This window comes from Alligator sinensis, unplaced genomic scaffold (assembly GCF_000455745.1).
Source record: "Alligator sinensis unplaced genomic scaffold, ASM45574v1 scaffold260_1, whole genome shotgun sequence".
NCBI classification, from domain to species: Eukaryota; Metazoa; Chordata; order Crocodylia; family Alligatoridae; genus Alligator; species Alligator sinensis.
Genome location: NW_005842431.1, coordinates 876,298 through 891,443, shown reverse-complemented (window position 1 = coordinate 891,443; position 15,146 = coordinate 876,298). Strand labels below are relative to the sequence as shown.

Below are 15,146 nucleotides of genomic sequence, written 5' to 3'. Positions count from 1 at the left end.
ATCTGTGATCATAGATATAGGTAGGTCTTGGGTACAGGGGATGCTTTTGTTGTGTTGCTTACCATAGCTCCACAATTGTTCTCTTTCTCTAGGTAACGGAGATCCTGGATTACTGGGGTCCAAACTCAGGCCCGCTGACATGGCGCCTCACTCCAGCAGAGGTCCGACAGGTGTTAGCCCTCCGAATCGACTTCCGTAGCGAAGACATTAAAAGGCTGCGCTTGTAGTGATCCTCTTGGACATACAGCATGGCCTGCACACTAGCAGCCTATGGGGCCTCTAGTCATGCTACCCTGCCTATTCACAAGCCAAAGGAAATGCTAGCTCTGTCACATGCTCGCCTTGGGTGTCTGTTTTCATGCTCCATTTTGCAGTTACAAAAGGGCTTTCCTGGGGATGGGAAGAACTGGATGCTGAAGAGCTATGTGGTTACCTTTGTCCACTGTGACTGCAGTGAAACCTCAAGAACAGAAGAATACAAGTGGAACTCCTTATTGAAGCACCATGACATTAATACCACAGAATTAGTCTGCTCTTATGGACTGCTTAGCACCTGGCTCGCTCCTTCCCTGCTCTCCTTCCTTTGTGTTGCACAGGGATCCGCAAACCCCAGCACACATGCCATTAGTGACATGCAGAGACATTTTCCTCAGCATGCCAGGAGGTGTACAAAGAACTTGTTTAATTTTTTTTTTTTTTTTTAAATTGCTGCTCTGGGCCATCCAAAGCAGCCACAAGTCTCAGCAGGCAGCAAGGGCGGAGTCAAGAACACAGGCAGGGATGCAGTATGTGTTTTTTTTGACCCCGCCCCCTGTCCCTGGGCTGTGCCCTTTGGCCCGGCCCCTAAAAGCTCCCAGTGGGTGGGCAAGCCCAGGGCTCAGGCAGATGGATGCCTATCCCACCAGGGTGCTGAGCACTGGGGCTGGATGCTCAGGGAGAAGCAGGTGTGGGATGAGGCACTGCAGGGGACCTTTGGGGAAGGTGGGGGCTGGGTGGGAAGTAAGGTTGCCTTGGGGCTCTGTGGGCTCAGGCTGCAGTGGGCAGGGGCACCCAGCAGCACCCAAGGTGAGGCCTAGCCTACACAGCTCCACAGGGATGGGGCACAGCTGCCCTGCCTGTGAGGAGGTGCTACCTGGCTGTGGCAGGCTGCTGGGCTTGGGGCTTTGGGTGCAGTGCGAGCAGAGTGGAGCTGCCCCTGAGCCTGCTCAGGCCCTGGCCTTGTCCAACCACAGTTCCCCTCAGGGGGCTGGGTTGGGTCAGGCTCGGGCCTGTGCAAGGCTGTTGGCTGCAGGCTCCTGGCTGGCTTGGCACCAAGCACTGCTTCCAACAACTGTTTCCAGATCCTGGGGAGTTCCTGCAGCTTCAGAGGCTCTGTCCCGCTCATGCTGTACCTAGCATGCACGGAGGTCGAACTGGGAGACCACCAAGCTCGGTGTCCTGCCTCAGCCAGGCGTAGTCCCCTTGCGGACAGGGTGCCTGCTCCCCATTCCTGCAGAGCTGTGTGGGCTGGGCTGAGTCCTCTGGGTGCCCCACTGCACCCTGAGTCTGCAGAGCCCCACAGCAGCCTCTGCTTCCCACCTAGACCCACTCTTCTCTGGCTGCCGCCTTCCCAAGGGCCCCACTGGGCCAGCCTTCCTGCGATGCCTCCCCATGCTGTCCAGCCCCTGCCCTGGGTGCCCAGCCCTGGTGCTGCCTGAGCCCTGGCTAGGCTCTCCCTCAGCACCCTCTTTATTTTCTCTCCTCTTTTTTGTTCTCTCTTTTCTTCTGTCTTTTTTCTTTCTCCCCTCTTCTTTTTCTCCTTTCTCTCTTTCTTTCTCTTTTTCTCACTCTCATCACAACATGCTTAACAAATACACAAAAGCAAAGGTAGCATATGAAGTTTTATTTATTGTTGCCAGGTTTAGAATTTTTAGAAGATCTGATATTTACTTGAAGAAAAAAAAGGCAACGTTTATGATTATTAACTATACTACTACGCAGTGCATCCTGCCACGTACCCCCCACCCCTCATTTTGTTTTTCTGGTATGCCAGCACTCTGGCACCTTCCAAGGCAGGTATTGTGGCTTTTCAGCACTGTGGCCAAAAAACGTTGCCTGTCCCAATGTAGCAAATTCCACAGGCCACAATGCTGCAGTGCTACATGCTGCCACTGCTGTGAGGAGTCTCAAGCAGTACTTAATGTCTTCTAACTCCGTGGGACCACTGGAAGAATGGCTTGAAGGCCATATGCCCATATCTGGTGCTGCCCTGCTCCTTCTAGGGGGTGTAATCGATGTTGTCCCCTTCCCCTTTCTGTGCTGCTAGTTTAGACCTCGGTTACTATAGTTGTGTGAGCTCATTCCCTAGCCCAGAGGACTGATGGATGGAGGCTTCATTCTTAATAATGGTCCCAGTGGGTGAAGCTTCCTTGGGGCTTGTTTGAAAAACACATTTATGCTGATGGTAAAGTTGACAAAAGGAGCAGGGTTGTTGCTCCTGTTTGTGCCCTGTGAAATAAGTTAGTAAATAAAGGCAGAGATGGGCAGCATTCCTTTGGGTGTAATGTGTAACAGTAGAGGGTTGGAAGAATTGGGAGAGTTGGTCTACAGGGCAGTTGGATGGTAAAGAGGGGAACAGCTTGTTCCTTCTGTGCTCTGATATGTACTTTATCTTATGTCTTGCATCTCTACTGTGCTCCAGTGAGGAAAGTGCCTCCTACCACCACTGCCCCTGCAGATGACACTGCACTCATTCAAGGGAGCCTGAATTAAGTTTTTATTAAGCTAGTAGTCAGGTAGCCACACAGCTTGCAAATGGTTAAGGTTGGGGAAGGAGAGGACTAGCTGTATCTTTACTCTCTGCCTTCCTGCAATGCCTTGTACTCCAGCATGGAAGGCTGGGCCTGACTCAAGTTTACTGAGCACTCAGAAGAATGTAGGCTGTCTCCTGCAGGGATAGGGAGGAGCAGAGTGACACTGTGCTGTATGGGAACCCACGTAGGGGGGACACAGGATATCTTTTTAGTCAAAGAAATGGAGACAGAGTCGCATCTCATTACAGAAATAAAATGGTTTGCATACTCCCTTTCTAAGGCACTTTGGCAATTTCACAGTTTCCTTCCAGGAAAAATCAGCAAGTGAGGTTGAACCTGTCAAAACAGGAAGGAGCTCCATGCCTTCATTGTGGGCATAGATTTAGGCTGTTACAGCTGGTGGGATGGGAGTGTCCAGCAGAAAACAGCCACACAGCTGGGCTTGGCTGCTGTTTTCTCACCTTGAGGGTCATGAGAACCTGTGTCAGAACATACTGTACCATTCATGATACCAATTTAACACATTCATTAGCCCCATTAAGCTGCCTTCTTTCCTACTAGTTTAATCCTACGGGCCGCAGGAAAAGCTGCTCTTCTGCCCTGTTCTAAATGGGAAGGCTTGGTGAAAAGTAACCCTCATGGCAAAGGCTAGTCCTGTTCTCTCTGACTCAAGTTCCAATGGGTAGGTCTGTTCCCAAGCAGCATACAGAGGACGCAGCTTTGTCAGGTGGCTGCTTCAGCATGGCGTGTGATGTGGTTGGGACGCATCCATGCAGCAAAGTAAGGCATGATAGCAGTAAAGAAGTCCCAGCATGAGCTACCAACCAGTATGCATGTTTTGGGACCCTAAACACTGGTTGCTAGCTTGTGACTCTTGTTCCTTGCTATTGTTACCCAAACAAGCTTGATGGGTATACCCCAAGCTCTATTCATGCCTTCATTTTGCTACATTGATCAGGGGTGTCTAACATAGCACAGGTGCCACAAGTGACATGCCAGTGTGTGTGTGGCATGTGGCAAGAGTGTGCAGGGAACACAGTGGCAGATACAGCATGGAGCAGCTGACTGGGCAGGCAAAGGGAACAGGAGTTTGGGGAGGTACAGGGCTAACTTGCAGCACCCCTGCCAAAAAGGTTGGCCCCTACTGCAGTAGATTCAGCCTAGTGTTGTAGGGGGAAATGAAGAGTTTCTTGAGCATGACTGACCATGACTGTGGCCAACTCTTGTAGTGTTAATCTAACATGTCTTAACAGAAGGGGGCTTCCTGGCTCAGCCAGTGGCAACAATGCTTACACTTCAACAGCCATAAGATGCATTTGGCTGCTGGTATCAAAACAGTAAGTCGATGCGTTGAAAGGCAGTGGCTACTGTGGGTGGCAAATCCCACTGCAGGTTTTCCATGTCATGGAAGGGTTGCATTCTGAATATTCACTGGGAGCATGTAAAGATCAGGGCAGGGCTGCAGGCAATCACAGGGCCCTGTGAGCCATTTCACCCCCTCCATGGACACTTGATTTCAGGTCGCTCCCCACAAGCTGCATGCAGAAACCGGCTGTGTCCACTTCAACCGTGTGGATGCTGAAATTCCCCAGGCCCTAGAACAAAGGGTTAGTTTAATAAAGTCTCAGCAGGGAATTTGCTGTAATGCAGTAATGGCTTTGGGCAGGGGTGCTCAAACTCTGGCTTGTGAGGCTATGTCATTCAAGCAAGTAGGTCTCCCTACAGGTCCAGAAGTTTGGCAGTGGGAAGCAGTGGCAGTGTTAAGTTCAGTTTCCCTGCTACCAAATTTTCTAGACCCATAGGGAGCCCTGTGGGCTGGATGACATGGCTTTCTATGCTAGATTGTGCCAGCTGGAGCTAGTATGTAGGGCTAGATCACACATGTGGGGGTTGAATTAATGGGCAGCATCAAATCTGGCATGCAGCTAGGACCATGCTGGCAGGCAGCCAGATCCAACACACAGGGCTGGGCCTGCACACCAGATTGTATCCACAGGCCAAACCTGAGAGCCAGATCCAGCCTCTGGCCTGGCCTTGCATTATGCACCTGGCTTGCAGGACCAGGAGGCTGAACACCACTGGCTTGAGCATTTCCTTCATCCCTTATCTAGCCCCTCTGAATAGCTAATGACTGTCAGGTGCTACAGCAGCACATGTGTGCTGAGGATGAGTTGCAAACTCAGTTCCACCCCGTCTTCATTTCCTGTCAGGCTGCACAGGGAAGGGTTCTGTAATCTGTACTCTGTTGCTGTGCTTGGGACCTATGCTAATATAAAGACCATGCAGAGCCATCCACAGCTCAAGTTCCTCAAGGGTGGACAGGAGCAAAGAGGTGGGCATGTCTCACCTCTGTTTTGGCTAAAATGTGTTGCAAGGCTTCTTTCTGCCTGGGCTCTTTGGTTAAGACACAGAGGAACCCACCACCTCCTGCTCCAGCCAAGCTCTGCCCATGGACATAAGGCTGAAGAGCCTCCATCATGTGTTTGACTGTTAGAGGCTCACAACCAGGGGCCATGCACTTCTTCTGCTGCCAGTAGCGGGTCAGACAGTCACCAAGGTAAGGCAGGTTACCTAGAGAAGAGAGCAAGAACTCCAAGAGTCAGTCAAGACAAAGAAAGCAACAATTTTATGCCCCGTCCTGCCTGTTATACCTTTCTGAACTTACACAGAACGGAGTCTGGGTCTACTGTGCTGCTTCTATCAGTTATGAATTATTCTACTCTGTTATCCTGATTCTTCATTGTTCTACAGTGCAGAAATGCATCACTGCTTCTGTGCCAGAGCCTCTCTTAATCATGCCTATATATTTATAACCCTCCAATGGGGAAGGGGAAATATTACATCTCCTTTAATGTTTCAGTACATCTGTAGTTAAAAAAAAATACATTGAAAAAATCTGTGTGGTTCCCTTGTGCTCTCTGACTCCAGAGCCATGTTTCTGAAAAGAGGCAGCTGCTGACTTGCAAAATTGCTCTGTAATTTGAAAAGCTAGAGTCTGGCCTCTGCTATTATGGCCATCAGCAAAACAGCTTCTGCAGTCAGTAACCTGGCACTCCCAGTGATATCCAGAAGGGCCCAAGATGATTATCTACTCTGACCTGCATAAAAGGAGCACAGAAACTTCCCCAGGGCTTTGTGCCTCATGTCTAGAGTTCATGACCAAGCTACAGCATATTTAAACGTTTTATGTTAAAATTAAAATCTTTACATTGTACAAGACAAACAGGACCCCCTGCATGGTAGCCACATAGTTGTGGGGTTTCAAAGCAATCTTACTTAGTTGTGCAGTCTACATTAGACCTGGGGTAAAGTAATTAGGAAATCTGCACATAACACTATGATTATAACAGACAGGAACCTGTGCATGGTAGCTGCATTAGTAATTGTAGGGCTGTGAAGCATTGTTAGGCACTGATTTTATCATGCAGTCTACATTTGAATAGCTGAAAAACTTCCAATAACCTTAGCAGTCATTACTAGAGACTATGGTATGTGTGTGTGTGTATGGGGTGGCAGGGGTGTCTGTTTACAGAATAATCCTGACCTTGAGTGCAGAGGTGGTTAGCCATGTTAGTCTGAAGACAGGGTAGGGTTGCAGCTTAGAAACCAACTGGTTCACAGAGGCATAAGCTTCTGTAGGCAACAACCTATGTCAGCAGATGTTAGGAAAGGACTGGCAGAAAGAGTCCTTATAGTACCCCTCTGCAATCTGCTTTGGTTAAACAGGGAAATCCCTGCACAAGAACGAATGGATGCTGGTTCAGCATCAACCTGAGAAACACACAAAGCCCTGTGATGAAACACTTCAACCTCCTAGGACCTTCCATCACTGATCTCCGCATAGCTATATGCAGGGACTGCCCTGAAACATGATACTGCGGAACAGGAAATCATCCACAGGCTGCACTGCATCAACCATGGTCTCAACAGGAAATCTAGATTCATATCCCATTCTCTGAGCTAGCCATTTACTCCATGTGTTAATCACCTTGTTCATCTTAACTAATCTAGTCAATCCACTTTGCATCTCTCTTGCCAGTGTCCCCATCCCCTGTTTCTTTCCTTTTTATATACAATCTTGTTACCTGTGAAACCTCACACTCTCTGAACCATTTACTCTAAGTGCCCCCCTGCCCTACCTTCCAACCAGCCTTGACGGATAGATCCCAAGTGATAGAGTCTCTTAGAAAGCTGATCAGTGGTTAATCACCTCCACTTAAATAGCCATATCTCAGTTCGGGTTTGAGAAAGTGTGTGCACACATGCATGCATATATGCGCAGGCACAAGCAGCACAGGCATCAATTCACTTCTCTATAGAACTTTATCAGCCCTTTAGTGTCTCTAGGAGGGGAGGACACAGGCTGGTTTCAGAGTTCTTTGGCACAGGCATGGTTTGAATTTTAGCACAGATGCTGTGAGGCGTTGCCATGCTTGACCAAAGGCAGATGGCTTGCTCAAGTTTCATGTGCAGCTTCCAAGCATTTTGCTTGTGTGAATTCCCTCCGACTCATTCACTCTTCAGAAGCTGCAGCCTCTTAATGTAGTAGTAAAACTCAACCGTGCATGAGTGGTCAGCTCCTCTGGCAGGTGTCACCCCTGTGGGAATCTTACTGCCCCGACAGCAGGAGCTGGAATCGCTGTTCTGTGGTCTGTGTGGGACTGGCCCAAGCACCCAGTTTAAAGGTGTTGGGGAATGGACTGGGGCAGCTAGCTAGTCAGCTGATGAGCTGTACAGATCTGCCTGCATTTGAAATGCCAGGCCAAGCAAATAGTTCATCCATTCCATAAGCAGAATGCCACAGCAGGAGCTGCCCACAGGCTCCAACAGCTCTGGGGGTCTGGATCTGACACACTGCTCCACATTCCATGTTGTCCTGCTGCTCTCGCCCTACCCTGCTCTGCCAGTTTGATTTCCCCATTGTCACCTGGAACTGCACAAAAGGCTTCGGAGCAGGGCTGGCATGCTAGAGAGCTAAGGCTTCCCTTGAAAGGGCTTGAAATGGAGCAGATGGCAGCTGCCCTTATTGTGAAGGTTTGCTCCCTGCCAAATTCAACTCCCAGCATGCAATGCAGCCTTCCCACAAACTAATATGTGGAGGCAAGGTCTGTAGGGGGCTGGAGTCTCACATGCCTGCACCTCTCTGATAGATGGGTAACTGCCCTTCACTACAAGCCCCATTGAGCCCGTGTCATATCCAACTGAGGAATGTGTACAGACCATGATTTCTGTTACCTTGCTGGAAGGCCTGGGCACACTCCTCTGCATTGCTTACTAGAGCATCAGTGTTCTGCACAATGGTTGGCAGCCTGGCATACCAGTTCCTGAGGACGTCCTGCAAGGAAAAGCCAGTCATGGGAGGTATTGCCCACACACACACACACACACACACACACACACACACACTCTCTCTCTCTCTCTCTCTCTCTCTCTCTCCACTCTTGGACTCTGACTGCAGTTTCTTTAGTGTCTAATGCCGACTCCTACAATGGAGAACGAGGGCTTGTTTAACTTGTTTCTAATACTGGGTCTGTATGGCTTGCAGGAGAGCAGACCTGGCAGACAGGCAAAGAGGAGAAAAAGCACAGGCACTAGCTGTAGCCAAGGGAGCTTTGACACCTGCCAGAGAAGACAGAGCCCCACTTTCAGGCCTTGCCTGTTAAGAACTGAAGCAGCTCAGTTATTTCAGCTGCCCTATAGGCTATAACTCCCTCCCCCAGGCAAATTCTGAGCTCTCTAGCGAGCTCCAGGGCAAAGCTCTGCCTGCAGATGTTAATACACACTTGATCTGAGTCTTCAAGAGGCCGAGAAGCGATCCTCCCTGCTCTGTGTGGCTGAACTCCTCTGGGCTCATGCAAAGCAATAGGATCCCTGGAGGGTCCCCCATCCAGGTTAAGATATAGGGGCCCAGGCTGTGCTCAGCTCTTTTGAATCCTCTGTGCTCTCTCATCACTGGCCACTAGTCCTACATCTGACTAGCAGCTGGCAGCCTGGAACAGTTTTTAAAATGAAAGGGAGGGAAGACTTCCAGTTTCCCTCCTGCCTAGGCAGGGGGTCAGACTTGAAGATCTACGAGGTCCCTTCTGACCCTACTTCTATGATTCTATGAAGACAGTGGAGAGCTGTGGGAGGAAAGCAACTTTGTAGGCTGGGTGGGGCAGCATTTGTGCCCAGTGGCCAGCTCCCATCCTGACAAGGGCCTTGAAGTGTTATTGGAGGAACAATTTCCAGCATGGCCTGTAGTCAGGGACAGTGAAGTCATTTTGAAGTAAGCCCAGCTGTCATAGCAGAAAGAGGAGCTAACAGAGACTGGCTCTTGGGAGCAAGGTTAAGCAATGTTACTGCAGCACCACAATGATTAAAATGGCAAGGAGTGACTGCACATTGCCTTCCCATCTAAGCCAGGTGCACATGACATCTCCTTTGACAGGGCATGGCTTGATGGTTGGGCCTCTAGATAACAGCCAAAAGCTGATACTCAGGGAGAGCTGTGTGGGTTTTGCTGCTAAGGGGAATCTTTCTGCAGTAGGGGCAGAGCCAAGCAAGGGAGGCACCTGACTTCACCGTGTCACCTTGGTGTTGTGATGTGCGACAGCGGCAACAACTGTGGCTTGGTGAAAAGAGCAGGGGCAGGAAACGGGCTTCTAGGCTGCAACACTGGGCAGGATGTTTCCCTTCACTGACCCCCACAGCCCCTTCCTGGCAACGTGCGATGAGGTTTATAGCAGGAAATGACCAAAAGGCCCCAGGGGACCTGTTCTCTTCACCAAGACTGTCACAGCCCTACTTGGGGAGAGCTGGCCAGAGTCCATGAGGAGCAGTGGAAGGGTCATATACTTTACCTGGAGCAGGTTACGGGCCAGCCGAGTTTTTCCTGTGTACACTAGAAGCAGGTGCTGGTTCAGTGTCTGGATGAATCTGTCCGGCATGGGGATCTGCTCCACCTCCACCTTCAGGGGCAGCCGGGCCTTCGACCGCCCAATCTTGATGCCTGGCACAAGCCCGCCCACCTGGTCCTGCCAGCCCCCTCCTGCAGGCAACAAGGCCCTTCAAACAGCACCGGGCCTTGACCACAGGAAAAGGCCCCTTCCCAGTTGCAGTCCCACTCACAGCCCAGGATGGCAGTGGTTTGGTTGCTGGGGAGAGGGGTGGGGGTAGCTGAGCTCCATGATCACTCTCTCTCGCTCTCCTAGTCAGAGCTCCTAATGTAAGGGGCAATGAGTAAATCTGTGCTGAGGCTGGGAAAAGAGCTGGCAGTGGGACCAAGAAAAGCCAGTTACCAGTGCTTTCTGCCAGCCCTTGCATGGATTGGGGCACATGACTTCTGAGGAGAGGCTGAAGGAACAGGGCTTATTTAGTTTGGGGAAGAGAAGACTGAGAGGAGATTTAATAGCAGCCTGAAGGGTGGTTCCAAAGAAGATAGAGCTAAACTGTTCTCAGTGATGACAGACCAAGGAGCAATGGTCTCAAGTTGTAGCAAGGGAAGTTTAGGTTAGATATTAGGAAACATCTCTCTCATGAGGGGGATAGTAAAGCACAGGAACAGGTTATCCACAGAGGTTTTTAGAGTCTCCCATCTTTCAAGGTTTTTAAGACCTGACTAGACAAAGCCTTGGCTGGGTGATAGTTGGGGATGGTTCTGCTTTGAGCAGGAGGCTAGACTACATGACCTGCTGAGGCCCCTTCCAACCCTAATCTTCTATTATTCTAACTAAGCCCAGGGGCCTCCTCTGCCCCTCTCCCCAACTCTCCTCCCAGCCTTTACCTGTGGTGAGCACCTGCTCCAGGTGCAGCACAGCATGGATGAGGGACTCTGTGCTGGTGGACTTCCCAGCTGCTTGGTACAGAGATGCCATCACTGCACCAGCCAGGATGCTGCTTGTGCCTGAGGGAGCCAAAGGCAGGAGCAGAGGAGTAAGGAAGAGAGTACATAGGAATGGGTACCCAACTCTGCTCCCAACAACTGCTCTACAAATTAGCAGAAGCCAGGCAATGCAGGCACCCTCACTGGGCCTTATGGGGAGGGGAATCGGAGAAGTAAGAGGACAAAGTCAGCTCTATTCTAGGCATCTCTTTCTCTCTTTAATGCTCTGCACTGAAGCTGTGTCCCTCAGCTGGCTGTGGACTACTGGATAGGCTGTCCCACAAAGCTTACCAGTGAGCCCTCTAGCTTGGTCACGAGGGCTGTTGTTGAGATTAGGGTGTCCCCTAAAGCTCAGAGGGAGACTGAGTTTCTTTATCCCTGAAGCAATGACTTCAAGCGAGCACTACCAAGAAGCCCCATCCTAGGGAGCCTTTGCTTGGTGAACATGAGCTCAAGAAGTAACCACAGCCCTGAGCTCCTCATTCTGTGCTCAGAGTGAATAGCCAGGCCCCAGGCAAACTGGCCCCAGGCTGGGCTCAAAGCAAGACTGCAACGGGCCAAGGCTCTTGCCCTTAGCCAGCATAGGGTACTAAAGCAAAGTCCCCACAGAGTCATGGTTGGGGTTAACCCTACCTCCCTGCTCAGACTATGCTGTTCAGTCCTGAGAGACAGAACAGAGACATACCCAGGCCTGACCCATGTGGCAGAAGGGACCAGGTGTGGAGTTCAAACCCTCCTCCAAAGTTCTCCAGCAGCTGCACCTGCAAGGGCTTCTGGGAAGGGAAGGTCACAATCTGGGTGCATATGAAAGCTGCCTTCAGCAAGGCCCCTAGAAACAAAAGGAAAAATCCCCCAGAGGACACCAATGCAGACAAAAATTGCCCTTCACTCCCAGCAAACAACCCATGTGGACAGCAGAAGCCAGTGAATAAAGAGCATTTAGTCATGTCTGTGGCCACACCATGGTGCCATGTCAGACAGCACAGTCTGTTGGACCAGGCTATATCCCCCAACAAATAGGCGGGTGTTTGAAGAGACTCCACAGTTGTGCAAAGCTAGGCAGAGCATGCCCTGGATCAGGGGAGCCAGACACTTAGTGCTACTGTCCATGAAACACCAGTTCCCAACCCAAGGGGTAACATGTGGCTCCCTGCTCAGTGCCTCTGGGATACAACCCATAAGCATCGTTGAAGAATGCAAGTCTTCAGCTCGCATGTGCTCTGCCATCCCTGGGGTACTGCATAAAAAACCCCATCTCTGGTCTCTTGGGATGTGGCTCTGCATCCACTGCTGCTTCAGACCAGATAGTTGGGGTCCTACCTGGTGCATGAGGTTGACAGTAATCCTGCAGGTCCTCCAGGTCCTGGCACACAAGCTCTAGCAGCACCTCACCCTCCAGTGTCCCACTGGTACTGACCAGCCGCAGTTCTGGCTCTGTGATACGCCGGGCCTGGGCACCGATGGGCCTGCACCCATCCACCAGGATGGCGATGTCCACCACAGCTCCCCCATGCTCATATGTGATTGGAGGAGTGTCGCTCCAGCCTCCTGCAAAGGAAGCAGCAGGTAAATGTGTACTCAAGCCAGAGCCCTCTACCTGCTTGCAGGCCTCCCCTCCTACCATGCCCCTCCTAGTCTCCATGGTGCCCTCCCCTCTTTCTCTGGTGCTGCTCCACATAGTCATGGGCCTATGGATCCCAATATGCCAGGCCCCACCCTCTCTTCATTCAAGTCCTTCCAGAAGGCAGTGCCACAAGCTCCCACCCACAAACCCCTTCTCCATCAACATCCTCCTGAACCCAGGACAGCTGCCCCATTCCTCATACTCCTCCACCTGCTCCCAAACTATCACAGCTCCTGTAGAGGGGACAAGCACACTGCTGGTGCTTAAATGAATATCAGTGTGGTGGCTGCTGCTTGCTATTGAAGAGGAACAGGCCTCTTCAGTCAGTGGTGTCTCTTGCACTGGGGCCTGGTGCACTTTCTCCTGCACCTTTTACAAGCCATATCTATGGTCTTGGACAACTCCAGCATTCAGGCTTTCCTGAGCTGGGGTAAAAGGAGGGCCATTATATTGTCCCTTGGAGAAAAGACGGCTTGTGCCCCACCCAGGCTGGGTAGGGAGAAGAGACCAGGGTCATGCCCAATGCTAAGGACAGGAAGAAAACCCCTTTGAAACCAGGACTGTAGAAAGCCTCTTGAAGCTGCTGTGCACAGAGTTGCTCACCAGAGAGGTCTATCCGAGCAGGACACTCCACCAGCACCCAGTGGCCGATTGGAAGGAGCTCTGCCTGGCCAACACTGACGAACTGGCAGGATGACATGACAGCCTGGCGGATCAGGATTTGCTCAGCACTCTCGTAGTGCCGGGCGGCTCTCACCAGCAGAGCTGGCCTACAGTGACAAGTGGAGATGGATATTGGTGGCCAGTAGGCAGGGAGCAAACCCACAGCTACCTTCCCAGGGCATGGGCTCTGGGGCACGAAGGTGCCTGGCTCTGTTAGCATCAGTGGACATGGGAGCTAATTCCTCTACTGTCCACAGGGTTGTTCCCAGCCCCATGGATTTTAAAGGGCCAGGGGCCGGTGCACCGTGTGGGGGCACAGGTGAAAGCTTGGGGAGGGAAGGTCCAGCCATGCCAGTGGCAGTCAGTGAGGGGGCCAGCCATTGTCTGAAAGCACACTGAGCTGGCTGCAGGAAGGCAGCCAGGTGCCAACACAGGCCTCTGGCACATGTTGCCATGGTTACTTTCCACACTTAGCCAGCTCCCAGCCACTGGGCTAGGGCCCACAATCTAGGTATTGTGCAGATGGGGGAGGGGAGGCTGGAGTTTCACTCACTGCAGTGGAGGGGCCCCACAGAGAGGGGAAGCTGGGCTAAGCAGATCACACAGCTGTGCCTTAGGTTAGGAGTCACTGGTTCCCAGTGGAGTGTGAGGCCTGTCCATCAGCTGCAAGGAGTTGTTGTTTGTGCTGCCAGTGCCTACAGCCAGCCCTGAGGACCTCAGCAACTCCATCCTACCTCAGGCAGACACTGAGGAGAACAAAGGCCATCTCCAGTCTCCCTCTCACTAGCTCCTAGAAGCCATGGGCTTGTCAGTCCAGCCTACCTAGCCATACCTGCCCAGCCACTTGTTCCTCTCCTTGGCAAGCGCCTTCACTCCCCCAGCAATGTCCCCAGTCTCCAAGCGCTGGAAGGCTGGCAGCCACTCCCTGTTGGCAGCTGGACCACTCCGTAAGCCCCCTTCTCCTTTAGCCATGCAGCCCAGGACATCAGCAATGCAGGCAAGGGCCCGGGCTGCCACTCCAGCGTCACTGGCAGTGGATGCAACTGTGAAGTAGAGAAGTCGTGGGTAAATAGCAAGAACCAGCCAGTCATGGACCAGCAGGCTGAAAGCCTGAAGGGTCACTGGCCCAGGAGGAATTAATCTTTCCTTCTCCCACGTGGAGGCCACCTCATATTCTGCTTGCAAAACTCCTCCAGCCTGAACAAGAACAAGCCCAAGTGTTCCAAAGAGGAGTTTGTGCTATGGGGTGCCCTGAAACAAGCTTGCTGAGTCTCAGTGCCCAGATGCCCACTTCATATGGCTCATCATAATGAACCCAACTTGGAAGAGCTGAGGGCAGAATGAGCCACAGAGCATATTCTCCATATCATTCTGAATACACCTCATACAGTGGGGAACAGAATAAAGAAAATGGCGCTGCCAATGCCAGTGCTGTGCCCACCTCCACAGACCAAGGGAATGACTCTGAGGTGCTCCTGGCAGCAATGGCCCAGCAGTTCTAAGAGCAGGAGGGAGCTGCTTGGTGCTGCTTCTTTGGACTACCAGCTCATGGCTACTCTCTTAGCATGCTGCAAGTCTGACATCTACTGCAATAGGAGTCTCCCCCATCTATTACTGCCTCTGGGCTCATGGGTCTACCCTGCCTCCACCCATGCTGGTAAATCACAACAGGGCCTCACACAGCCAAGGACTGGCATCATGATATGATGCCATGGAGAAGCACATGTGGGGAAAGCATGACACCAATGGGGCCAGTTCTGCTGCAGGACACAGAGGCAGCTGCCCCAGCTGGCTCTCACCCTGGTCCAGCGTACTCAGCATGGCCTCCTGGTAGCCCTCATGGACAGCACTACGGATAAGTGGGAGGAGGCTGCAGTCCTGGTGCTCCAGCAGCACACTCCGGAGCTTGTATTTGGCCTGCAGGAAGAAGAGTGCGCGGCGGGACTCCAGTTCTGCTGCCTGGTCAAGGCAGGTCAGCAACTCCTCCCAGGACATCCGCCATGAGGCTCGCCACCGCTGGAGCTGTCCTCTTGTCTGGGAGCCCAGGAACCACAGCACATCCCAGGCCCTCAGGGGCTCACAGGCATGCAGCACAGGGAACAGGCGGGCATTCAGCAGGCAGCGGCTTCCCTGTGGGGTGTCCGGGTCCCAAATATCCCCCTCCCTGCCAAAGCAAGAGCCCAGTAAAAGAGGGAGCGACACA

The 15,146-nt window shown here is 51.9% G+C and overlaps 2 protein-coding genes across 9 annotated transcripts in view; one reads left to right on the top strand and one right to left on the bottom strand.

Annotated features, from left to right (window-relative positions):
• Positions 1 to 3,075, top strand: part of COG4 (component of oligomeric golgi complex 4) — a 33,000-nt gene extending 29,925 nt beyond the window's left edge. For both annotated transcript variants that reach the window (XM_006030241.3, XM_025211804.1), the window contains one exon: positions 93 to 3,075. In XM_006030241.3, the coding sequence (XP_006030303.1) occupies positions 93 to 227 (135 nt within the window). In that variant the 3' untranslated portion in view covers positions 228 to 3,075. The remainder of the gene's footprint in view (positions 1 to 92) is intronic.
• The window catches only part of FUK (fucokinase), a 40,626-nt gene continuing 28,136 nt past the window's right edge, over positions 2,657 to 15,146 (bottom strand). For 4 of the 7 annotated variants that reach the window (XM_006030239.3, XM_025211800.1, XM_014523014.2 and 1 more), the window contains 10 exons: positions 14,743 to 15,107; positions 13,776 to 13,986; positions 12,884 to 13,050; positions 11,977 to 12,204; positions 11,342 to 11,485; positions 10,558 to 10,677; positions 9,635 to 9,822; positions 8,028 to 8,127; positions 5,140 to 5,363; positions 2,657 to 4,387 (listed from right to left, as the gene is read on the bottom strand). In XM_006030239.3, the coding sequence (XP_006030301.1) occupies positions 4,262 to 4,387; positions 5,140 to 5,363; positions 8,028 to 8,127; positions 9,635 to 9,822; positions 10,558 to 10,677; positions 11,342 to 11,485; positions 11,977 to 12,204; positions 12,884 to 13,050; positions 13,776 to 13,986; positions 14,743 to 15,107 (1,873 nt within the window). In that variant the 3' untranslated portion in view covers positions 2,657 to 4,261. Of the gene's footprint in view, positions 4,388 to 5,139; positions 5,364 to 8,027; positions 8,128 to 9,507; positions 9,929 to 10,557; positions 10,678 to 11,341; positions 11,486 to 11,976; positions 12,205 to 12,883; positions 13,051 to 13,775; positions 13,987 to 14,742; positions 15,108 to 15,146 lie in introns of those variants that run through there. The other 3 variants (XR_003095631.1, XM_025211803.1, XM_025211802.1) reach the window with 3 other exon arrangements.